Source organism: Pseudophryne corroboree, chromosome 9 (assembly GCF_028390025.1).
Source record: "Pseudophryne corroboree isolate aPseCor3 chromosome 9, aPseCor3.hap2, whole genome shotgun sequence".
In the NCBI taxonomy this organism is placed as follows: Eukaryota; Metazoa; Chordata; class Amphibia; order Anura; family Myobatrachidae; genus Pseudophryne; species Pseudophryne corroboree.
This window is the reverse complement of record NC_086452.1, coordinates 607,501-630,678: the sequence shown is the minus strand read 5'-3', so window position 1 is coordinate 630,678 and position 23,178 is coordinate 607,501. Positions and strand designations below refer to the sequence as shown.

Genomic DNA, 23,178 nt, shown 5'->3' with positions numbered 1-23,178 from the left:
GGGAAGGATACAGAGGGATGGAGGGGAGTCAGAGGAGGGGAGAGAGGAGGTGGTGTAGAGACTAGGGGGGGGAAAGGAAACAGAGGGATGGAGGTGAGACAGAGGAGGGGAGAGAGGAGGAGGTGTAGGAGACTAGGGGGGGAAAGGAAACAGAGGGATGGAGGGGAAACAGAGGAGGGGAGAGAGGAGGAGGTGTAGAGACTAGGGGGGGAAAGGAAACAGAGGGATGGAGGGGAGAGAGTAGGAGGTGTAGGAGAATAGGGGGCAAGGATACAGAGGGATGGAGGGGAGAGAGGAGGAGGTGTAGGAGACTAGGGAGGAAGGATACAGAGAGATGGAGGGGAGAGAGTAGGAGGTGTAGGAGAATAGGGGGCAAGGATACAGAGGGATGGAGGGGAGAGAGGAGGAGGTGTAGGAGAATAGGGGGCAAGGATACAGAGGGATGGAGGGGAGAGAGGAGGAGGTGTAGGAGACTAGGGATGAAGGATACAGAGAGATGGAGGGGAGAGAGGAGGAGGTGTAGGAGACTAGGGGGAAGGATACAGAGAGATGGAGGGGAGAGAGGAGGAGGTGTAGGAGACTAGGGGGGAAGGATACAGAGAGATGGAGGGGAGAGAGGAGGAGGTGTAGGAAACTAGGGAGGAAGGATACAGAGAGATGGAGGGGAGAGAGGAGGTGGTGTAGGAGACTAGGGAGGAAGGATACAGAGGGATGGAGGGGAGAGAGGAGGAGGTGTAGGAGACTAGGGGGGGAAGGATACAGAGGGATGGAGGGGAGAGAGGAGGAGGTGTAGGAGACAGAGGGATGGAGGGGAGACAGAGGAGGGGAGAGAGGAGGAGGTGTAGGAGACTAGGGAGGAAGGATACAGAGGGATGGAGGGGAGAGAGGAGGAGGCGTAGGAGACTAGGGGGGAGGATACAGAGGGATGGAGGGGAGAGAGGAGGAGGTATAGGAGAATAGGGAGGAAGGATACAGAGAGATGGAGAGGAGGAGGTGTAGGAGACTAGGGGGGAAGGATACAGAGGGATGGAGGGGAGAGAGGAGGAGGTGTAGGAGACTAGGGAGGAAGGATACAGAGTGAAGGAGGGGAGAGAGGAGGAGGTGTAGGAGACTAGGGAGGAAGGATACAGAGAGATGGAGGGGAGAGAGGAGGAGGTGTAGGAGAATAGGGGGGAAGGATACAGAGAGATGGAGGGGAGAGAGGAGGAGGTGTAGGAGACTAGGGGGGAAGGATACAGAGAGATGGAGGGGAGAGAGGAGGTGGTGTAGGAGACTAGGAAGGAAGGATACAGAGAGATGGAGGGGAGAGAGGAGGAGGTGTAGGAGACTAGGGAGGAAGGATACAGAGGGATGGAGGGGAGAGAGGAGGTGGTGTAGGAGACTAGGGAGGAAGGATACAGAGAGATGGAGAGGAGAGAGGAGGAGGTGTAGGAGACTAGGGAGGAAGGATACAGAGAGATGGAGGGGAGAGAGGAGGAGGTGTAGGAGAATAGGGAGGAAGGCTACAGAGGGATGGAGGGGAGAGAGGAGGAGGTGTAGGAGAATAGGGAGGAAGGATACAGAGGGATGGAGGGGAGAGAGGAGGAGGTGTAGGAGACTAGGGAGGAAGGATACAGAGAGATGGAGGGGAGAGAGGAGGAGGTGTAGGAGAATAGGGGGGAAGTATACAGAGGGATGGAGGGGAGAGAGGAGGAGGTGTAGGAGACTAGGGGGGAAGGATACAGAGGGATGGAGGGGAGAGAGGAGGAGGTGTAGGAGACTAGGGAGGAAGGATACAGAGTGAAGGAGGGGAGAGAGGAGGAGGTGTAGGAGACTAGGGAGGAAGGATACAGAGAGATGGAGGGGAGAGAGGAGGAGGTGTAGGAGAATAGGGGGGAAGGATACAGAGGGATGGAGGGGAGAGAGGAGGAGGTGTAGGAGACTAGGGGGGAAGGATACAGAGGGATGGAGGGGAGAGAGGAGGAGGTGTAGGAGACTAGGGAGGAAGGATACAGAGTGATGGAGGGGAGAGAGGAGGAGGTGTAGGAGAATAGGGGGGAAGGATACAGAGGGATGGAGGGGAGAGAGGAGGTGGTGTAGGAGACTAGGGAGGAAGGATACAGAGTGATGGAGGGGAGAGAGGAGGAGGTGTAGGAGACTAGGGAGGAAGGATACAGAGTGATGGAGGGGAGAGAGGAGGAGGTGTAGGAGACTAGGGAGGAAGGATACAGAGAGATGGAGGGGAGAGTGGAGGAGGTGTAGGAGACTAGGGGGGAAGGATACAGAGAGATGGAGGGGAGAGAGGAGGTGGTGTAGGAGACTAGGAAGGAAGGATACAGAGGGATGGAGGGGAGAGAGGAGGAGGTGTAGGAGACTAGGGGGGAAGGATACAGAGAGATGGAGGGGAGAGAGGAGGAGGTGTAGGAGACTAGGGAGGAAGGATACAGAGAGATGGAGGGGAGAGAGGAGGAGGTGTAGGAGACTAGGGGGGGAAGGATACAGAGAGATGGAGGGGAGAGAGGAGGAGGTGTAGGAGACTAGGAAGGAAGGATACAGAGGGATGGAGGGGAGAGAGGAGGTGGTGTAGGAGACTAGGGAGGAAGGATACAGAGTGATGGAGGGGAGAGAGGAGGTGGTGTAGGAGACTAGGGAGGAAGGATACAGAGAGATGGAGGGGAGAGAGGAGGAGGTGTAGGAGAATAGGGAGGAAGGATACAGAGAGATGGAGGGGAGAGAGGAGGAGGTGTAGGAGAATAGGGAGGAAGGATACAGAGAGATGGAGGGGAGAGAGGAGGTGGTGTAGGAGAATAGGGGGGAAGGATACAGAGAGATGGAGGGGAGAGAGGAGGAGGTGTAGGAGACTAGGGAGGAAGGATACAGAGAGATGGAGGGGAGAGAGGAGGAGGTGTAGGAGACTAGGGAGGAAGGATACAGAGAGAGGAGGGGAGAGAGGAGGAGGTGTAGGAGACTAGGGGGGAAGGATACAGAGGGATGGAGGGGAGAGAGGAGGAGGTGTAGGAGACTAGGAGGAAGGATACAGAGGGATGAAGGGGAGAGAGGAGGAGGTGTAGGAGACAAGGATACAGAGGGATGGAGGGGAGAGAGGAGGTGGTGTGGGAGACTAGGGGGAAGGATAGAGAGGAGGAGGTGTAGGAGACTAGGGGGGGAAGGATACAAAGAGATGGAGGGGAGAGAGGAGGAGGTGTAGGATACTAGGGGGGAAGGATACAGAGAGATGGAGGGGAGAGAGGAGGAGGTGTAGGAGACTAGGGAGAAGGATACAGAGAGATGGAGGGGAGAGAGGAGGAGGTGTAGGAGACTAGGGAGAAGGATACAGAGAGATGGAGGGGAGAGAGGAGGAGGTGTAGGAGACTAGGGAGGAAGGATACAGAGAGATGGAGGGGAGAGGAGGAGGTGTAGGAGACTAGGGGGGAAGGATACAGAGGGATGGAGGGGAGAGAGGAGGAGGTGTAGGAGACTAGGGAGGAAGGATACAGAGGGATGGAGGGGAGAGAGGAGGAGGTGTAGGAGACTAGGGGGGAAGGATACAGAGAGATGGAGGGGAGAGAGGAGGAGGTGTAGGAGACTAGGGGGGAAGGATACAGAGAGATGGAGGGGAGAGAGGAGGAGGTGTAGGAGACTAGGGGGGAAGGATACAGAGAGATGGAGGGGAGAGAGGAGGAGGTGTAGGAGACTAGGGGGGAAGGATACAGAGAGATGGAGGGGAGAGAGGAGGAGGTGTAGGAGACTAGGGGGGAAGGATACAGAGAGATGGAGGGTAGAGATGAGGAGGTGTAGGAGACTAGGGGGGAAGGATACAGAGAGATGGAGGGGAGAGAGGAGGTGGTGTAGGAGACTAGGAAGGAAGGATACAGAGGGATGGAGGGGAGAGAGGAGGAGGTGTAGGAGACTAGGGGGGAAGGATACAGAGAGATGGAGGGGAGAGAGGAGGAGGTGTAGGAGACTAGGTGGGAAGGAAACAGAGAGATGGAGGGGAGACAGAGGAGGGGAGAGAGGAGGAGGTGTAGGAGACTAGGGAGGAAGGATACAGAGAGATGGCGGGGAGAGAGGAGGAGGTGTAGGAGACTAGGGAGGAAGGATACAGAGGGATGGAGGGGAGAGAGGAGGAGGTGTAGGAGACTAGGGGGGAAGGATACAGAGAGATGGAGGGGAGAGAGGAGGAGGTGTAGGAGACTAGGGGGGAAGGATGCAGAGAGATGGAGGGGAGAGAGGAGGAGGTGTAGGAGACTAGGGGGGAAGGATACAGAGAGATGGAGGGGAGAGAGGAGGAGGTGTAGGAGACTAGGGGGGAAGGATACAGAGAGATGGAGGGGAGAGAGGAGGAGGTGTAGGAGACTAGGGGGGAAGGATACAGAGAGATGGAGGGGAGAGAGGAGGAGGTGTAGGAGACTAGGGGGGAAGGATACAGAGAGATGGAGGGGAGAGAGGAGGTGGTGTAGGAGACTAGGAAGGAAGGATACAGAGGGATGGAGGGGAGAGAGGAGGAGGTGTAGGAGACTAGGGGGGAAGGATACAGAGAGATGGAGGGGAGAGAGGAGGAGGTGTAGGAGACTAGGGGGGAAGGAAACAGAGAGATGGAGGGGAGACAGAGGGATGGAGGGGAGACAGAGGGATGGAGGGGAGACAGAGGAGGGGAGAGAGGAGGAGGTGTAGGAGACTAGGGAGGAAGGATACAGAGAGATGGAGGGGAGAGAGGAGGAGGTGTAGGAGACTAGGGGGGAAGGATACAGAGAGATGGAGGGGAGAGAGGAGGAGGTGTAGGAGACTAGGGAGGAAGGATACAGAGAGATGGAGGGGAGAGAGGAGGAGGTGTAGGAGACTAGGGAGGAAGGATACAGAGGGATGGAGGGGAGAGAGGAGGAGGTGTAGGAGACTATGGAGGAAGGATACAGAGAGATGGAGGGGAGAGAGGAGGAGGTGTAGGAGACTAGGGAGGAAGGATACAGAGAGATGGAGGGAAGAGAGGAGGAGGTGTAGGAGACTAGGGAGGAAGGATACAGAGAGATGGAGGGGAGAGAGGAGGAGGTGTAGGAGACTAGGGGGAAGGATACAGAGAGATGGAGGGGAGAGAGGAGGAGGTGTAGGAGACTAGGGGGGAAGGATACAGAGAGATGGAGGGGAGAGAGGAGGAGGTGTAGGAGACTAGGGAGGAAGGATACAGAGAGATGGAGGGGAGAGAGGAGGAGGTGTAGGAGACTAGGGAGGAAGGATACAGAGGGATGGAGGGGAGAGAGGAGGAGGTGTAGGAGACTATGGAGGAAGGATACAGAGAGATGGAGGGGAGAGAGGAGGAGGTGTAGGAGACTAGGGAGGAAGGATACAGAGAGATGGAGGGGAGAGAGGAGGAGGTGTAGGAGACTAGGGGGAAGGATACAGAGAGATGGAGGGGAGAGAGGAGGAGGTGTAGGAGACTAGGGGGGAAGGATACAGAGAGATGGAGGGGAGAGAGGAGGAGGTGTAGGAGACTAGGGGGGAAGGATACAGAGAGATGGAGGGGAGAGAGGAGGCGGTGTAGGAGACTAGGGGGGAAGGAAACAGAGAGATGGAGGGGAGACAGAGGGATGGAGGGGAGACAGAGGAGGGGAGAGAGGAGGAGGTGTAGGAGACTAGGGAGGAAGGATACAGAGAGATGGAGGGGAGAGAGGAGGAGGTGTAGGAGACTAGGGGGGAAGGATACAGAGAGATGGAGGGGAGAGAGGAGGAGGTGTAGGAGACTAGGGAGGAAGGATACAGAGAGATGGAGGGGAGAGAGGAGGAGGTGTAGGAGGGGAGAGAGGAGGAGGTGTAGGAGACTAGGGAGGAAGGATACAGAGGGATGGAGGGGAGAGAGGAGGAGGTGTAGGAGACTAGGGAGGAAGGATACAGAGAGATGGAGGGAAGAGAGGAGGAGGTGTAGGAGACTAGGGAGGAAGGATACAGAGAGATGGAGGGGAGAGAGGAGGAGGTGTAGGAGACTAGGGGGAAGGATACAGAGAGATGGAGGGGAGAGAGGAGGAGGTGTAGGAGACTAGGGGGGAAGGATACAGAGAGATGGAGGGGAGAGAGGAGGAGGTGTAGGAGACTAGGGAGGAAGGATACAGAGAGATGGAGGGGAGAGAGGAGGAGGTGTAGGAGAATAGGGAGGAAGGATACAGAGGGATGGAGGGGAGAGAGGAGGAGGTGTAGGAGACTAGGGAGGAAGGATACAGAGAGATGGAGGGGAGAGAGGAGGAGGTGTAGGAGACTAGGGGGGGAAGGATACAGAGAGATGGAGGGGAGAGAGGAGGAGGTGTAGGAGACTAGGGGGGGAAGGATACAGAGAGATGGAGGGGAGAGAGGAGGAGGTGTAGGAGACTAGGGGGGAAGGATACAGAGGGATGGAGGGGAGAGAGGAGGAGGTGTAGGAGACAGAGGGATGGAGGGGAGAGAGGAGGTGGTGTAGGAGACTAGGGGGGAAGGATACAGAGAGATGGAGGGGAGAGAGGAGGAGGTGTAGGAGACTAGGGAGGAAGGATACAGAGAGATGGAGGGGAGAGAGGAGGAGGTGTAGGAGACTAGGGGGGAAGGATACAGAGAGATGGAGGGGAGAGAGGAGGAGGTGTAGGAGACTAGGGGGGAAGGATACAGAGAGATGGAGGGGAGAGAGGAGGAGGTGTAGGAGACTAGGGGGGAAGGATACAGAGAGATGGAGGGGAGAGAGGAGGAGGTGTAGGAGACTAGGGAGGAAGGATACAGAGAGATGGAGGGGAGAGAGGAGGAGGTGTAGGAGACTAGGGGGGAAGGATACAGAGAGATGGAGGGGAGAGAGGAGGAGGTGTAGGAGACTAGGGGGGAAGGATACAGAGAGATGGAGGGGAGAGAGGAGGAGGTGTAGGAGACTAGGGAGGAAGGATACAGAGAGATGGAGGGAAGAGAGGAGGAGGTGTAGGAGACTAGGGAGGAAGGATACAGAGAGATGGAGGGAAGAGAGGAGGAGGTGTAGGAGACTAGGGAGGAAGGATACAGAGAGATGGAGGGGAGAGAGGAGGAGGTGTAGGAGACTAGGGAGGAAGGATACAGAGGGATGGAGGGGAGAGAGGAGGAGGTGTAGGAGACTATGGAGGAAGGATACAGAGAGATGGAGGGGAGAGAGGAGGAGGTGTAGGAGACTAGGGAGGAAGGATACAGAGAGATGGAGGGGAGAGAGGAGGAGGTGTAGGAGACTAGGGGGGGAAGGATACAGAGAGATGGAGGGGAGAGAGGAGGAGGTGTAGGAGACTAGGGGGGGAAGGATACAGAGAGATGGAGGGGAGAGAGGAGGAGGTGTAGGAGACTAGGGGGGAAGGATACAGAGGGATGGAGGGGAGAGAGGAGGAGGTGTAGGAGACAGAGGGATGGAGGGGAGAGAGGAGGTGGTGTAGGAGACTAGGGGGGAAGGATACAGAGAGATGGAGGGGAGAGAGGAGGAGGTGTAGGAGACTAGGGAGGAAGGATACAGAGAGATGGAGGGGAGAGAGGAGGAGGTGTAGGAGACTAGGGGGAAGGATACAGAGAGATGGAGGGGAGAGAGGAGGAGGTGTAGGAGACTAGGGGGGAAGGATACAGAGAGATGGAGGGGAGAGAGGAGGAGGTGTAGGAGACTAGGGAGGAAGGATACAGAGAGATGGAGAGGAGAGAGGAGGAGGTGTAGGAGACTAGGGGGGAAGGATACAGAGAGATGGAGGGGAGAGAGGAGGTGGTGTAGGAGACTAGGGAGGAAGGATACAGAGAGATGGAGGGGAGAGAGGAGGAGGTGTAGGAGACTAGGGGGGGAAGGATACAGAGAGATGGAGGGGAGAGAGGAGGAGGTGTAGGAGACTAGGGGGGAAGGATACAGAGAGATGGAGGGGAGAGAGGAGGAGGTGTAGGAGACTAGGGGGGAAGGATACAGAGAGATGGAGGGGAGAGAGGAGGAGGTGTAGGAGACTAGGGGGGAAGGATACAGAGAGATGGAGGGGAGAGAGGAGGAGGTGTAGGAGACTAGGGGGGAAGGATACAGAGAGATGGAGGGGAGAGAGGAGGAGGTGTAGGAGACTAGCGAGGAAGGATACAGAGAGATGGAGGGGAGAGAGGAGGTGGTGTAGGAGACTAGGGGGGAAGGATACAGAGAGATGGAGGGGAGAGAGGAGGAGGTGTAGGAGACTAGGGGGGAAGGATACAGAGAGATGGAGGGGAGAGAGGAGGAGGTGTAGGAGACTAGGGAGGAAGGATACAGAGAGATGGAGGGGAGAGAGGAGGAGGTGTAGGAGACTAGGGAGGAAGGATACAGAGAGATGGAGGGGAGAGAGGAGGAGGTGTAGGAGACTAGGGAGGAAGGATACAGAGAGATGGAGGGGAGAGAGGAGGAGGTGTAGGAGACTAGGGGGGAAGGATACAGAGAGATGGAGGGGAGAGAGGAGGAGGTGTAGGAGACTAGGGGGGAAGGATACAGAGAGATGGAGGGGAGAGAGGAGGAGGTGTAGGAGACTAGGGAGGAAGGATACAGAGAGATGGAGGGGAGAGAGGAGGTGGTGTAGGAGACTATGGAGGAAGGATACAGAGAGATGGAGGGGAGAGAGGAGGAGGTGTAGGAGACTAGGGAGGAAGGATACAGAGAGATGGAGGGGAGAGAGGAGGTGGTGTAGGAGACTAGGGGGGAAGGATACAGAGAGATGGAGGGGAGAGAGGAGGAGGTGTAGGAGACTAGGGAGGAAGGATACAGAGAGATGGAGGGGAGAGAGGAGGAGGTGTAGGAGACTATGGAGGAAGGATACAGAGAGATGGAGGGGAGAGAGGAGGAGGTGTAGGAGACTAGGGAGGAAGGATACAGAGAGATGGAGGGGAGAGAGGAGGAGGTGTAGGAGACTAGGGGGGAAGGATACAGAGAGATGGAGGGGAGAGAGGAGGAGGTGTAGGAGACTAGGGGGGAAGGATACAGAGAGATGGAGGGGAGAGAGGAGGAGGTGTAGGAGACTAGGGAGGAAGGATACAGAGAGATGGAGGGGAGAGAGGAGGTGGTGTAGGAGACTAGGGGGGAAGGATACAGAGAGATGGAGGGGAGAGAGGAGGAGGTGTAGGAGACTAGGGGGGAAGGATACAGAGAGATGGAGGGGAGAGAGGAGGAGGTGTAGGAGACTAGGGAGGAAGGATACAGAGAGATGGAGGGGAGAGAGGAGGAGGTGTAGGAGACTAGGGAGGAAGGATACAGAGAGATGGAGGGGAGAGAGGAGGAGGTGTAGGAGACTAGGGAGGAAGGATACAGAGAGATGGAGGGGAGAGAGGAGGAGGTGTAGGAGACTAGGGGGGAAGGATACAGAGAGATGGAGGGGAGAGAGGAGGAGGTGTAGGAGACTAGGGGGGAAGGATACAGAGAGATGGAGGGGAGAGAGGAGGAGGTGTAGGAGACTAGGGAGGAAGGATACAGAGAGATGGAGGGGAGAGAGGAGGAGGTGTAGGAGACTATGGAGGAAGGATACAGAGAGATGGAGGGGAGAGAGGAGGAGGTGTAGGAGACTAGGGAGGAAGGATACAGAGAGATGGAGGGGAGAGAGGAGGAGGTGTAGGAGACTAGGGGGGAAGGATACAGAGAGATGGAGGGGAGAGAGGAGGAGGTGTAGGAGACTAGGGAGGAAGGATACAGAGAGATGGAGGGGAGAGAGGAGGAGGTGTAGGAGACAGAGAGATGGAGGGGAGAGAGGAGGAGGTGTAGGAGACAGAGAGATGGAGGGGAGAGAGGAGGTGGTGTAGGAGACTAGGGGGAAGGATACAGAGAGATGGAGGGGAGAGAGGAGGAGGTGTAGGAGACTAGGGGGAAGGATACAGAGAGATGGAGGGGAGAGAGGAGGAGGTGTAGGAGACTAATGAGGAAGGATACAGAGAGATGGAGGGGAGAGAGGAGGTGGTGTAGGAGACTAGGGGGAAGGATAAAGATACATGATTAGGTAGACACTGAGTGATGTGGGGAGTAGAGGAAAACTTGGACATAGTGTTATGTAGGTAAATAGGGTGAGGGAGGCTGGAAGTAGGAGAGGAGGCTGTAAGGTTATCAGAGCAGAAGAATTGCAGAAATGCAGGTGAGAAAAGCAGTGTAGGCTCAATGGGTGCAGATTTAGTTTGAAGTGAATTAAAAGCGTAGATAAAAAGGGAACAGAAATGTATTTGGACTGGTAGAAATGAGAGGATTGTGAGAGGGTTAGAAAGTAATGGGAATTCTGAAAGGAATTTCCAGTGTTTGTTGGTAAAATTGCAGAAATGGTTATTGTGACAGTCCTGATAATCAGGAGGGATACGGGTCCACTCAACTTAGGTCGACCACTGAAGGTCGACATCTACTAGGTCGACAAGTGAAAAGGTCGACATGAGTTTTTTGTTTTTTGGTGTCGTTTTCGTCGTAAAGTGTCGGGGAACCCAAATTACTGCGCCGTGTCCCTCGCATGGCTCGCTGCGCTCGGCACATATTACCGTTCCAATCATAGTCCACGTGGATCGTCAAGTATGGAAAAATCCCAAAAATGGAAACAAATGTGAAAAACTCATGTCGACCTTTTGAACTGTCAACCTAGTACATGTCGACCTAAGTTGAGTTGATCTAACGACCGTATCCCATCAGGAAACATCTGAAATAGATTATGGAAAGTAACTTGGGAGATTAGAAAGGTCCACTACAATCTAGAACATCTCTATAACTTTATGTCCGAGACCAACAGAAAATGAGGACTTAGCGATATGCTGTGACTAGCGAGAAGGGCAGACATCTACCTCATTGTATCTGTTGCTGGGGATTTTGATGCTGGTCTTTCTGACTTCCATATCCACCACCAACCCCTGGACCACCGGCAACGTGTACTGGTAGTTTCGGAAATCCTTACCAACAAGCACGCAACCAGGGGGTGAGAAAAGAAATAGATTTAGTTAAACACAATGCCAGACCATGACGGCTCTCAAGTTTATTAACATGTCTTTACGAGGTAATATTCCTTGGTCCTCTTGGAATGGGTTAGGGTTAGGAATTTGTGATGATGTTATAGTGGCCGTTTCCAAATAAGATCGAAAAATATGATTGCTCAGAAACAGTGGGGCAACAGAAATGTCTTATTATTATATACTAGATTCCATTTTGCAGTCAGTAAATTTCTGCTCAACAGACCGTGGGCGGGGGGGGTGGGGGGGGGGGGGTGGAATTGCAAAAAGAAATGTTGGCACCGGCGGATGTTTGCGCTCGAAACAAAGCAACAATTGAGTTGATCCGTTGGATGCCGTCTAGTGGCACTCAGCGAAAATCAATTGAAATTCCCCCCCTTAGAGTTATCTCTTCCATGGTTTCTCCTTTGAGACCACTGTTTGGCAATCCCACTTTCCTACCAGGTGTCGCTCCTGATGCATTTAGCTTTGGCCAGCTAATGGGCATGAATAGCATCCTCCCATTTGGACATATCAAAGCAGGAACATTTGAAGAAGTTCCTTAACCTACCCCGCACATTGTCCCGTTATCTATGGACTGCAAACAGAAAGGTTTTAAGATCTGCTTCCTAAATTTACCAGAGATTGGGACCGTGACCTAGATATAGATATATTCCAAACATCCCTGGCTTCCTCAGCATACAAGTGAAGGAGATATACTACAAAGTTCTATCTAGGGGTAACACTGCCCTAGGCTTCTTTCCAAATGTACACTGAACCTCAAATTCCTTTTGGAGGTGTAATACAGTGGAGCATCCTACACTATATGATAAGAGTGCCCCAAAATTCACTTGTTCTGATGGGAGCGGATAAAATAATATTATAGGATGAAGTTCCAGAAACTAGCTGCTTATGATTTAAGTTATTGGATAAGTGGAAATAAAGTGAAAAATGTGGAAATATAACTGCTACCTAAGCTTTTATCGTTGCTATACAGCATACTGTATCAGTCAGTACCTGTTGTGTAAATCTATTGTTCTGGGATCACACGCCGTCTTCTATATAGAACGCATCATTTGCCATAAATCAGCAGGTTGGAAATCTCTATGGCACAGCACATGCAGAGAACAGAACAATGGGGCAGATGTATTAACCTGGAGAGGGCATAAGGAAGTGATAATAAGATTTTACTCACCGGTAAATCTATTTCTTGTAGTCCGTAGTGGATGCTGGGGACTCCGTAAGGACCATGGGGAATAGCGGCTCCGCAGGAGACTGGGCACAGCTAAGAAAGATTTAGGACTACCTGGTGTGCACTGGCTCCTCCCACTATGACCCTCCTCCAGACCTCAGCTAGGATACTGTGCCCGGAAGAGCTGACACAATATGGAAGGATTTTGAATCCCGGGTAAGACTCATACCAGCCACACCAATCACACCGTATAACTCGTGATATTATACCCAGTTAACAGTATGAACATAACAGAGCCTCTCAACAGATGGCTCAACAATAACCCTTTTAGGTAACAATAACTATATACAAGTATTGCAGACAGTCCGCACTTGGGACGGGCGCCCAGCATCCACTACGGACTACGAGAAATAGATTTACCGGTGAATAAAATCTTATTTTCTCTGACGTCCTAGTGGATGCTGGGGACTCCGTAAGGACCATGGGGATTATACCAAAGCTCCCAAACGGGCGGGAGAGTGCGGATGACTCTGCAGCACCGAATGAGAGAACTCAAGGTCCTCCTCAGCCAGGGTATCAAATTTGTAGAATTTTGCAAACGTGTTTGCCCCTGACCAAGTAGCAGCTCGGCAAAGTTGTAAAGCCGAGACCCCTCGGGCAGTCGCCCAAGAAAAGCCCACCTTCCTCGTGGAATGGGCTTTTACCGATTTAGGCTGCGGCAGGCTACAAATCCAGCGAGCAATAGTCTGCTTCGAAGCAGGAGCACCCAGCTTGTTGGGTGCATACAGGATAAATAGCGAGTCAGTCTTTCTGACTCCAGCCGTCCTGGAAACATAAATTTTCAAGGCCCTGACTACGTCCAGTAACTTGGAGTCCTCCAAGTCCCTAGTAGCAGCAGGCACCACGATAGGTTGGTTCAAGTGAAAAGCTGATACCACCTTAGGAAGAAACTGGGGACGAGTCCTCAATTCTGCCCTATCCATATGGAAAATCAAATAGGGGCTTTTACATGATAAAGCCGCCAATTCCGACACACGCCTAGCCGAAGCCAAGGCCAAAAGCATGACCACTTTCCACGTGAGATATTTTAAATCCACGGTTTTAAGTGGCTCAAACCAATGTGACTTTAGGAAACCCAACACCACGTTGAGGTCGCACGGTGCCACTGGAGGCACAAAAGGAGGCTGAATATGGAGCACTCCCTTGACAAATGTCTGAACTTCAGGCAGTGAAGCCAGTTCTTTTTGGAAGAAAATCGACAGAGCCGAAATCTGGACCTTAATGGAACCCAGTTTTAGGCCCATAGTCACCACTGACTGTAGGAAGTGCAGAAATCGACCCAGCTGAAATTCCTCCGTTGGGGCCTTCTTGGCCTCACACCACGCAACATATTTTTGCCATATGCGGTGATAATGGTTTGCGGTTACTTCTTTCCTAGCCTTAATCAGCGTAGGAATGACTTCCTCCGGAATGCCCTTTTCCTTCAGGATCCGGTGTTCAACCGCCATGCCGTCAAACGCAGCCGCGGTAAGTCTTGGAACAGACAGGGCCCCTGCAGCAGCAGGTCTTGTCTGAGCGGTAGAGGCCATGGGTCCTCTGAGATCATTTCTTGAAGTTCCGGGTACCAAGCTCTTCTTGGCCAATCCGGAACAATGAGTATAGTTCTTACTCCTCTTCTCCGTATTATCCTCAGTACCTTGAGTATGAGAGGAAGAGGAGGGAACACATAAACCGACCGGTACACCCACGGTGTCACTAGAGCGTCCACAGCTATCGCCTGCGGGTCTCTTGACCTGGCGCAATACTTTTGTAGCTTTTTGTTTAGGCGGGACGCCATCATGTCCACCTGTGGCCTTTCCCAACGGTTTACAATCATTTGGAAGACTTCTGGATGAAGTCTCCACTCTCCCGGGTGGAGGTCGTGCCTGCTGAGGAAGTCTGCTTCCCAGTTGTCCACTCCCGGAATGAACACTGCTGACAGTGCTAACACGTGATTTTCCGCCCATCGGAGAATCCTTGTGGCTTCTGCCATCGCCGTCCTGCTTCTTGTGCCGCCCTGTCGGTTTACATGGGCGACTGCCGTGATGTTGTCTGACTGGATCAGAACCGGCTGGTTTTGAAGCAGGGGCTTTGCCTGACTTAGGGCATTGTAAATGGCCCTTAGTTCCAGAACATTTATGTGTAGGGAAGTCTCCTAACTTGACCAAAGTCCTTGGAAGTTTCTTCCCCGTGTGACTGCCCCCCAGCCTCGAAGGCTGGCATCCGTGGTCACCAGGACCCAGTCCTGTATGCCGAATCTGCGGCCCTCTTTGAGATGAGCACTCTGCAGCCACCACAGCAGAGACACCCTGGTCCTTGGAGACAGGGTTATCAACCGATGCATTTGAAGATGCGATCCGGACCACTTGTCCAACAGGTCCCACTGAAAAGTTCTGGCATGGAACCTGCCGAATGGAATTGCTTCGTAGGAAGCTACCATTTTTCCCAGGACTCGCGTGCAGTGATGCACCGACACCTGTTTCGGTTTCAGGAGGCCTCTGACTAGAGATGACAGCTCCTTGGCTTTCTCCTCTGGGAGAAACACTTTTTTCTGGACTGTGTCCAGAATCATCCCCAGGAACAGTAGACGTGTCGCAGGAACCAGCTGTGACTTTGGTAATATTCAGAATCCAACCGTGCTGGTGTAGCACCTCCTGAGATAGCGCTACGCCAACCAACAACTGCTCTCTGGACCTCGCCTTTATCAGGAGATCGTCCAAGTATGGGATAATTAAAACTCCCTTTTTTCGAAGGAGTATCATCATTTCGGCCACTACCTTGGTAAATACCCTCGGTGCCGTGGACAGGCCGAAAGGCAACGTCTGGAATTGGTAATGACAATCCTGTACCATAAATCTGAGGTACTCCTGGTGAGGATGGTAAATGGGGACATGCAGGTAAGCATCCTTGATGTCCAGAGATACCATGTAATCCCCCTCTTCCAGGCTTGCAATAACCGCCCTGAGCGATTCCATCTTGAACTTGAATTTTTTTATATATGTGTTCAAGGATTTTAAATTTAAAATGGGTCTCACCGAACCGTCCGGTTTCGGTACCACAAACATTGTGGAATAGTAACCCCGTCCTTGTTGAAGTAGGGGCACCTTGATTATCACCTGCTGGGAATACAGCTTGTGAATTGCCTCTATCACAGCCTCCCTGTCTGAGGGAGTCGTTGGCAAGGCAGATTTGAGGAAACGGCAGGGGGGAAATGTCTCGAATTCCAGCCTGTACCTCTAAGATACCACTTGAAGGATCAAGGGATTTACTTGTGAGCGAGCCCACTGATTGCTGAAGTTTTTGAGACGGGCCCCCACTGTACCTGGCTCCGCCTGTTGAGCCCCAGCGTCATGCGGCGGACTTAGCAGAAGAAGCGGGGGAGGACTTTTGTTCCTGGGAACTGGCTGTATGCTGCAGCTTTTTTCCCCTACCTCTGCCTCTGGGCAGAAAGGACGCGCCTCTACCCCGCTTGTTCTTTTGGGGACGAAAGGACTGTACCTGATAATACGGTACTTTCTTTGGTTGTGAGGGGACATGTGGTAAAAATGCGGACTTCCCAGCTGTTGCTGTGGAAACTAGGTCCGAAAGACCATCCCCGAACAACTCCTCACCCTTATAAGGCAAAACTTCCATGTGCCTTTTAGAATCTGCATCACCTGTCCACTGCCGAGTCCATAAACCTCTCCTGGCAGAAATGGACAGTGCACTTATTTTTGATGCCAGCCGGCAAATATCCCTCTGTGCATCTCTCATGTATAAGACAGCGTCTTTAATATGCTCTATGTTTAGCAATATAGCGTCCCTGTCTAGGGTGTCAATGTTTTCCGACAGGGAATCCGACCACGCAGCTGCAGCACTGCACATCCATGCTGAAGCAATAGCTGGTCTCAGTATAATACCAGTGTGCGTATAAATAGCCTTCAGGAGATGCTCCTGCTTTCTGTCAGCAGGTTCCTTTAGGGCGGCCGTATCCGGAGACGGTAGTGCCACCTTTTTTGATAAGCGTGTAAGCGCTTTATCCACCCTAGGGGGTGTTTCCCAGCGTGACCTATCCTCTGGCGGGAAAGGGTACGCCATTAGTAACTTTTTAGAAATTACCAATTTTTTATCGGGGGAAGCCCACGCTACTTCACACACTTCATTTAATTCTTCAGAAGGGGGAAAAACTACTGGTAGTTTTTTCTCCCCAAACATAATACCCTTTTTTTGTGGTACCTGGGGTCACATGAGAAATGTGTAAAACATTTTTCATTTCCTCAATCATATAACGAGTGGCCCTATCGGACATTACATTAGTCTCTTCGTCGTCGACACTGGTATCAGTATCCGTGTCGACATCTGTGTCTGCCATCTGAGGTAGCGGGCGTTTTAGAGCCCCTGATGGCCTTTGAGACGTCTGGGCAGGCACGGGCTGAGAAGCCGGCTGCCCCGCATTTGGCATGTCGTCAAATTTTTTATGTAAGGAGTCGACACTTTCGCGTAATTCCTTCCACAAGTCCATCCACTCCGGTGTCTGCCCCGCAGGGGGTGACAACACATTTATAGGCACCTGCTCCTCCTCCGCATAAGCCTCCTCATCAAACATGTCGACACAGCCGTACCGACACACCGCACACACACAGGGAATGCTCTGACAGAAGACAGGACCCCACAAAGCCCTTTGGGGAGACAGAGAGAGAGTATGCCAGCACACACCAGAGCGCTATATAATACAGGGATTAACTAAATTATATCCCCTTATAGCTGCTATATGTATATTGCGCCTAAATTTAGTGCCCCCCCCCTCTCTTTTTACCCTTTCTGTAGTGTAGACTGCAGGGGAGAGCCAGGAAGCTTCCTTCCAGCGGAGCTGTGAGGGAGAAATGGCGCCAGTGTGCTGAGGGAGATAGCTCCGCCCCTTTTTTGGCGGACTTTTCTCCCGCTTTTTAATGGATTCTGGCAGGGGTATTTATCACATATATAGCCTCTGGGGCTATATATTGTGATATATTTACCAGCCAAGGTGTTTTTATTGCTGCTCAGGGCGCCCCCCCCCCAGCGCCCTGCACCCTCAGTGACCGGAGTGTGAAGTGTGTATGAGGAGCAATGGCGCACAGCTGCAGTGCTGTGCGCTGCCTTGGTGAAGACTGATGTCTTCTGCCGCCGATTTTCCGGCCTCTTCTTGCTTCTGGCTCTGTAAGGGGGCCGGCGGCGCGGCTCTGGGACCGAACATCAATGGCCGGTTCCATGCGGTCGATCCCTCTGGAGCTAATGTTGTCCAGTAGCCTAAGAAGCCCAAGCTACCACCTGTTAGGTAGGTTCGCTTCTTCTCCCCTTAGTCCCTCGCTGCAGTGAGTCTGTTGCCAGCAGATCTCACTGTAAAATAAAAAACCTAAAATATACTTTCTTTCTAGGAGCTCAGGAGAGCCCCTAGTGTGCATCCAGCTCAGCCGGGCACAGGATTCTAACTGAGGTCTGGAGGAGGGTCATAGTGGGAGGAGCCAGTGCACACCAGGTAGTCCTAAATCTTTCTTAGCTGTGCCCAGTCTCCTGCGGAGCCGCTATTCCCCATGGTCCTTACGGAGTCCCCAGCATCCACTAGGACATCAGAGAAAACCCAGTGATATGTGCAAGGTGATAAAGGCACCAGCCAATCAGATCCTAACTGTTAATTTACATAATGGAGCTGATTGGCTGGTGCCTTTATCACATTGCACATATCAGTGGTTTATCACTTCCTTATGCCTTCTCCAGGTTAATACATCTGCCCCAATGTTTCCTGCCTCCTGAAGGCCAGAGACTTCTAGAACAGTCACCTCTAGATAGCGGATCAAATTATTAAATATGGGAAAGGAATTCGATGTATCATTTGGGGTGTAGCACCGATGTGCATGTATCGCGAGAACGCCATGACCAGTACGCATCGCAGCAACACTTTAAAAGGACACATCTGTATGTACTGTAGGTGTATTTTAGGGAAATGAAAAGTTAGAAATGTCAGCTAAACCCTCAGTAATACGGCTTTGTGTGTTATAACCAAAGAAAACGGATTCTAATGTTTAGAAAATATTTCGTAAATCAGATTCAATAAAAAAATACCATTATGTGCACCTCCATAAATAACTAATCATAGACGAGTCCCTTGTGTCGGCACAGACGGAATACTCACAGCTAGGACGTTGATGATGGTGTGGCCAGTTTCCCCAAACAGAGGCTTCCTGAATCTCACACTGAACAGCGGACATGGGTACACTAAAGAGAAATAAAACAGTAATGACAAGATACTCTCAGTCACACTGCGGAACACAGAAAACTTCATGTTTGGGGATTACTTTTTTAAAGATTGTTCCCTCATTATAGAAAGCAGTGTTAGTAAATTCAAGGAGACATAAAAACTCAATCCCGCAGAACAGCCAGAGCCGTATTTGCCAGAGTAGGTAAGCGAGTTACATGCCATATTTCCCTGCGGAAATGTTTTTTTCTGCCTGCGCTGGATTTCAAATCCAAAAATTTGTACAAACTGGCACATTCAACAGCCGATGTCGGTGAGAACTCATCCCCCGGGCCACCAATGGGTGGATCTGTTTCTAGGACTAGAGTGATAGCAGATATTGTACCAAAATGGCAGAACAGCTACACTTCTAGCTTTACATTAATGCTACTAAAAGAACTGAAGAGATTGAGAAGCTGCAAGTCAATGAAAACAGGATTTTAATACCTACCGGTAAAATCCTTTTCTCTTAGTCCGTAGAGGATGCTGGGGACTCCGTAAGGACAATGGGGTATAGACGGGATCCGCAGGAGACATGGGCACACTATAAGACTTTGAATGGGTGTGAACTGGCTCCTCCCTCTATGCCCCTCCTCCAGACCTCAGTTAGAAAACTGTGCCCAGGGAGACGGACATTTCGAGGAAAGAATTTCTTGTTTAAACACGTTGAGTGACATACCAGCTCACACCATGAACATACCACAGAACGTGGCATTCAAAAGAATACCAGCCAACGGCATGAACAATACACAGCCACATGCTGAGAGAATGTGTAACACAACCTGTGTGCCAACACAACCAATAATAAGACACTGCATGCCATGGCACGAACAACGTCAGCAACAGCCTGACAGAAAAGAAACACCACTAGAGTGTGACCATAACCAATAACTGCAGACACAGTACGCACTGGGACGGGCGCCAAGCATCCTCTACGGACTAAGAGAAAAGGATTTACCAGTAGGTATTAAAATCCTATTTTCTCATACGTCCTAGAGGATGCTGGGGACTCCATAAGGACCATGGGGTTTATACCAAAGCTCCAGACCGGGTGGGAGAGTGCGGATGACTCTGCAGCACCGATTGAGCAAACATGAGGTCCCCATCAGCCAGGGTATCAACTTGTATAGCGTAGCCAAAGTCTTTGAACCCGACCAAGTATCCGTTCGGTAAAGTTAAACTGCCGAGACTCCCTCGGGCATCCGCCCAAGAAGAGCCGATCTACCTAGTAGAATGGGTCACCACCGACTTCGGTAACGGCAATCCAGCCGTAGAACGAGCACGCCGAATCGTATCACAGATCTAGCGTGTAACAGACTGCAGAGACGCAGGCGCCCCAATCACGCTGGGGCATACCGGACAAAAAGAGCCTCTGTTTCCCCAATCTGAGCCAAATTGGCGACATAAATATTCAAAGCCCTGACTACATCGAGAGACCTTGAATAAGCCAATGCTTAAGCAACCACAGGCATCAAATAGGCAGGTTTCTGCGAAACACCGAAACCACTTTTGGCAGAACTATTATCCGAGTTCTCAATTCCGCTCTATCCACCTGGAAGATCAAACAGGGCTCTCGTGAGACCCAGCCGCTACTTCCGCCATGCGGACGCCAAAGCCAAAAGCATGACCACTTTCCCAGAGAGAAATTTTAACACAACCTTTCACAAAGGTTCCAAATCTAAGGCGATGGCGGTTCCATCTGAAGATCTATTAGTATTAAAGAAGAAGGATAATTGTTCCAATCGCCATGTGTGGACCAATAGATACACACACATGAGCCCGTTTATCAACAAAAGCGCAAAAGCTCTATGGCGGTTAATACAGACGGATAGAAATCTCCCGGCACTGCAGCAGAAATCGCTAACGATCAGTTATAAGAGAGGGAAGAACCTCAGAGATTATCTTGTACGTAACGATGTATCAGGTCTGGGTAAACCAAGGAATGGCTGCTATAAGTGCCCAAATTGCAGCACATGTGGGTTTCTTCAGACGGGACCCAGTTTTCACCATCCTTTCACGGGTCAGAAATGTGATATTCGGTATAGGGTAACTTGTACAAGTCGCTTTGTTATTTATGCCATTACTTGCCCTTGTGCAAAGGTGTACATAGGTAAGACAGGTTACGTTTCGTGAGCGCATGGCACAACATCGCGCGGCCATACGGGCAGCATTGAATACTGGGACTAGCATCCAGCCGGTGGCACGCCATTTCAGAGACGAGACATAACCTCTCTACTTTGAGGTACCGTATTATTGATCATGTGCCACCCCTAATTAGGGGTGGTGATAGATCTGTGAGATTATTACAGCGAGAATGTGAGTGGATTTTGCGTCTTGATACTCTAGTCCCCCGGGGGTTAAACGAGCACTTGGGTCTAAATGTCTTTAATTGAATGAGATCTACTGCAGTGCTTTCTATCGAGTTCATATTAAGTTGATTACACTGATGTTCTGACATTCACTATGTTACACTATTTAAGTAAAATTGGTATTCCATCTGATGGGGTGCCTTACTAGTTTATGACCTGTATTAGTGGTCACATATTTAGAATATATTGGTATATTGAACTTATGCCCGATCATGTATGCTGTTTGTTTTTAATTTCAATGTGATATTGTAACAAGTATTTGTCTTGTACTGTTTTAGCACAAACCTGTGGTGATTGGTCAGTTACTATGGCAACCGTACTGCAATCCGATCCGGTCTGTTTGGTGACCAGGAAACGGAAGTGGGCGGAGCTTGCTGGCATGGTGATGGGAGCACTTAAATTCTGGTTTGTGTTTGTCATTTTGTATAAGGCTTGATAAAAGCGCTACACGGCGCCGAAACGTTGCCCACAGACAGCCGACTTGTGTAGAAAAGCCATTGAGTGCCGCCAGTGGAGTATATATATATATATATATATATATATATATATATATATATGCAGAGAAATTTGAAAGAAGCAGGGAGCGCCAATAGTGCATTAAAAGTGTAACAATTTATTTATAACACATCCAAAACGGTGTTCAAATAAAACCCGTACCATAAAAGGCGGTTAAACCACCGCTTGTATAACCAGCGGGCCCACTGACGAAGTCTGATGACGAAACGCGTATGGGCGTGGTCTGACGTATGGATACTGAATCACGTATGCTGAGTTGTACTGTGGGATAATTTCATGCTGGTTATACAAGCGGTGGTTTAACCGCCTTTTATGGTACGGGTTTTATTTGAACACCGTTTTGGATGTGTTATAAATAAATTGTTACACTTTCAATGCACTATTGGCGCTCCCTGCTTCTTTCAAATTTCTCTACAGGATCATTACCCGTTCGGAATCGGGTCTTTGGTGGGGAAGCGACAGCTGGAAATCCCAGAGGTGCACACTGATAAGGACTAATTGACCAGTGAGACTGGGTGTCAGTGATTGTGAGGAACTGTTGATTCTCGTTCAGCCTGGGACTTGTAGTTCCACGGGACTTTTAACTTTTCCTTATATATATATATAGTCTTACCCACAATGGGTGAGGTGCAGAAAGTGGAAAATTGCAGCCAGACCTCTGAAAATGCAGGTTCTGGAGGTTTGGCCCCGGAATGCTTGGATGTGGTGGGCAACGTCATCTTCAGATGAGAGGGATCAAAGCGGACACCCCACGGCATGCGTCACTCACCACATACGCAGATAGGACTCTGGGTCCTAAACCCAGAAGTGATATCATCACAAAGGGCAGCTCTTACAGCAAGAGCGTTCCATTGTAATTTTCTTCATGCATACAGTGTTTGTAAAAGCCGATATGCATGCTTGCTGCATCCCGCCCATATATCTCTATATATACACACACTGTATTGTATATAAACGCCAGGGCAGAGCCAGCCGTACTCACTCGCAGTGGCGTAACTAGAAAATTTTCTCCCTCAAGCCAAAGTGAAAAATTTGCAGCAAAAGGGGTGTGGCTTCACTAAAGTGGGTGTGGTTTCACTGAAAGGGGCATGGCGTTGCAGGAAAAGGCTACCTTATACCCCAGTTTTGCAACCTGCACGCCAAGACATTTACATTTACATATTGTAGCTGATTGCCTGGTACGTTACCACCTTGCACTTATCACTTCTTTATGCCTTCTCCAAGCTTAATACATCTGCCGCAAAGCGCTTATCTTTCAGGGGTAAGGTCTGGTAAGAGTCCCCTATATATACAGTATATACAGTACCACCCCCAACAAAATAATATGGAATGTGGAAAGGCAAGTAGTGTAAGTACAATGACGCGGGACATGATGGTGAAACTTAAACGTCTGAGGTATTGATACAATGCTAATTTGTTCAGATTGAAACCATGGGTCGTATGCATGACGTGACAGTGACAAAAGGGGGCCACTTTTTTTTTACCGAGAGCCTGGCTATAGCCGGAGGTGGTGCCGGCATTGGTTGGTGTGCCATCGTAGACAGTGAGTAATATCCATCTATAGTGGAAGAAGCAAGGACATCAAGAATCTCAGCGGGCGAAAGTAAACAAAACGGGACTAGGGCACCTAGCAGCCGCCAATTGGTACCAAACGCGTCAGGAACTGCTCCGACAGTATAATGCCGGACCCATCCAAACAGTCCCAAAGTCCCAGATCTGGTGAATTGGAGGGCCGCTTGAGATCAGAAAACCAATCCATTTTGGCCACTGTTCTGCCGCTGAGATTCTTGATGTCCATGCTTCTTCCACTGTAGATGGCTACTAATCACTGTCTTCAAGGGCACACCAACAAACGCTGCCACGTCCGCTAGTCTATGGCCATGCTCTTGATCAAAAACAATGGCTTCCCTTTTGCACTCAGTCACATCACGCGTATG

General features: G+C 51.0%; 1 protein-coding gene across 3 annotated transcripts in view; it reads right to left on the bottom strand.

Moving 5' to 3' along the window:
• ZFYVE9 (zinc finger FYVE-type containing 9) overlaps positions 1-23,178 on the bottom strand; it is a 418,761-nt gene that overhangs the window by 87,126 nt on the left and 308,457 nt on the right. For all 3 annotated transcript variants that reach the window (XM_063938878.1, XM_063938877.1, XM_063938876.1), the window contains 2 exons: positions 18,255-18,337; positions 10,735-10,839 (listed from right to left, as the gene is read on the bottom strand). In XM_063938878.1, the coding sequence (XP_063794948.1) occupies positions 10,735-10,839; positions 18,255-18,337 (188 nt within the window). The remainder of the gene's footprint in view (positions 1-10,734; positions 10,840-18,254; positions 18,338-23,178) is intronic.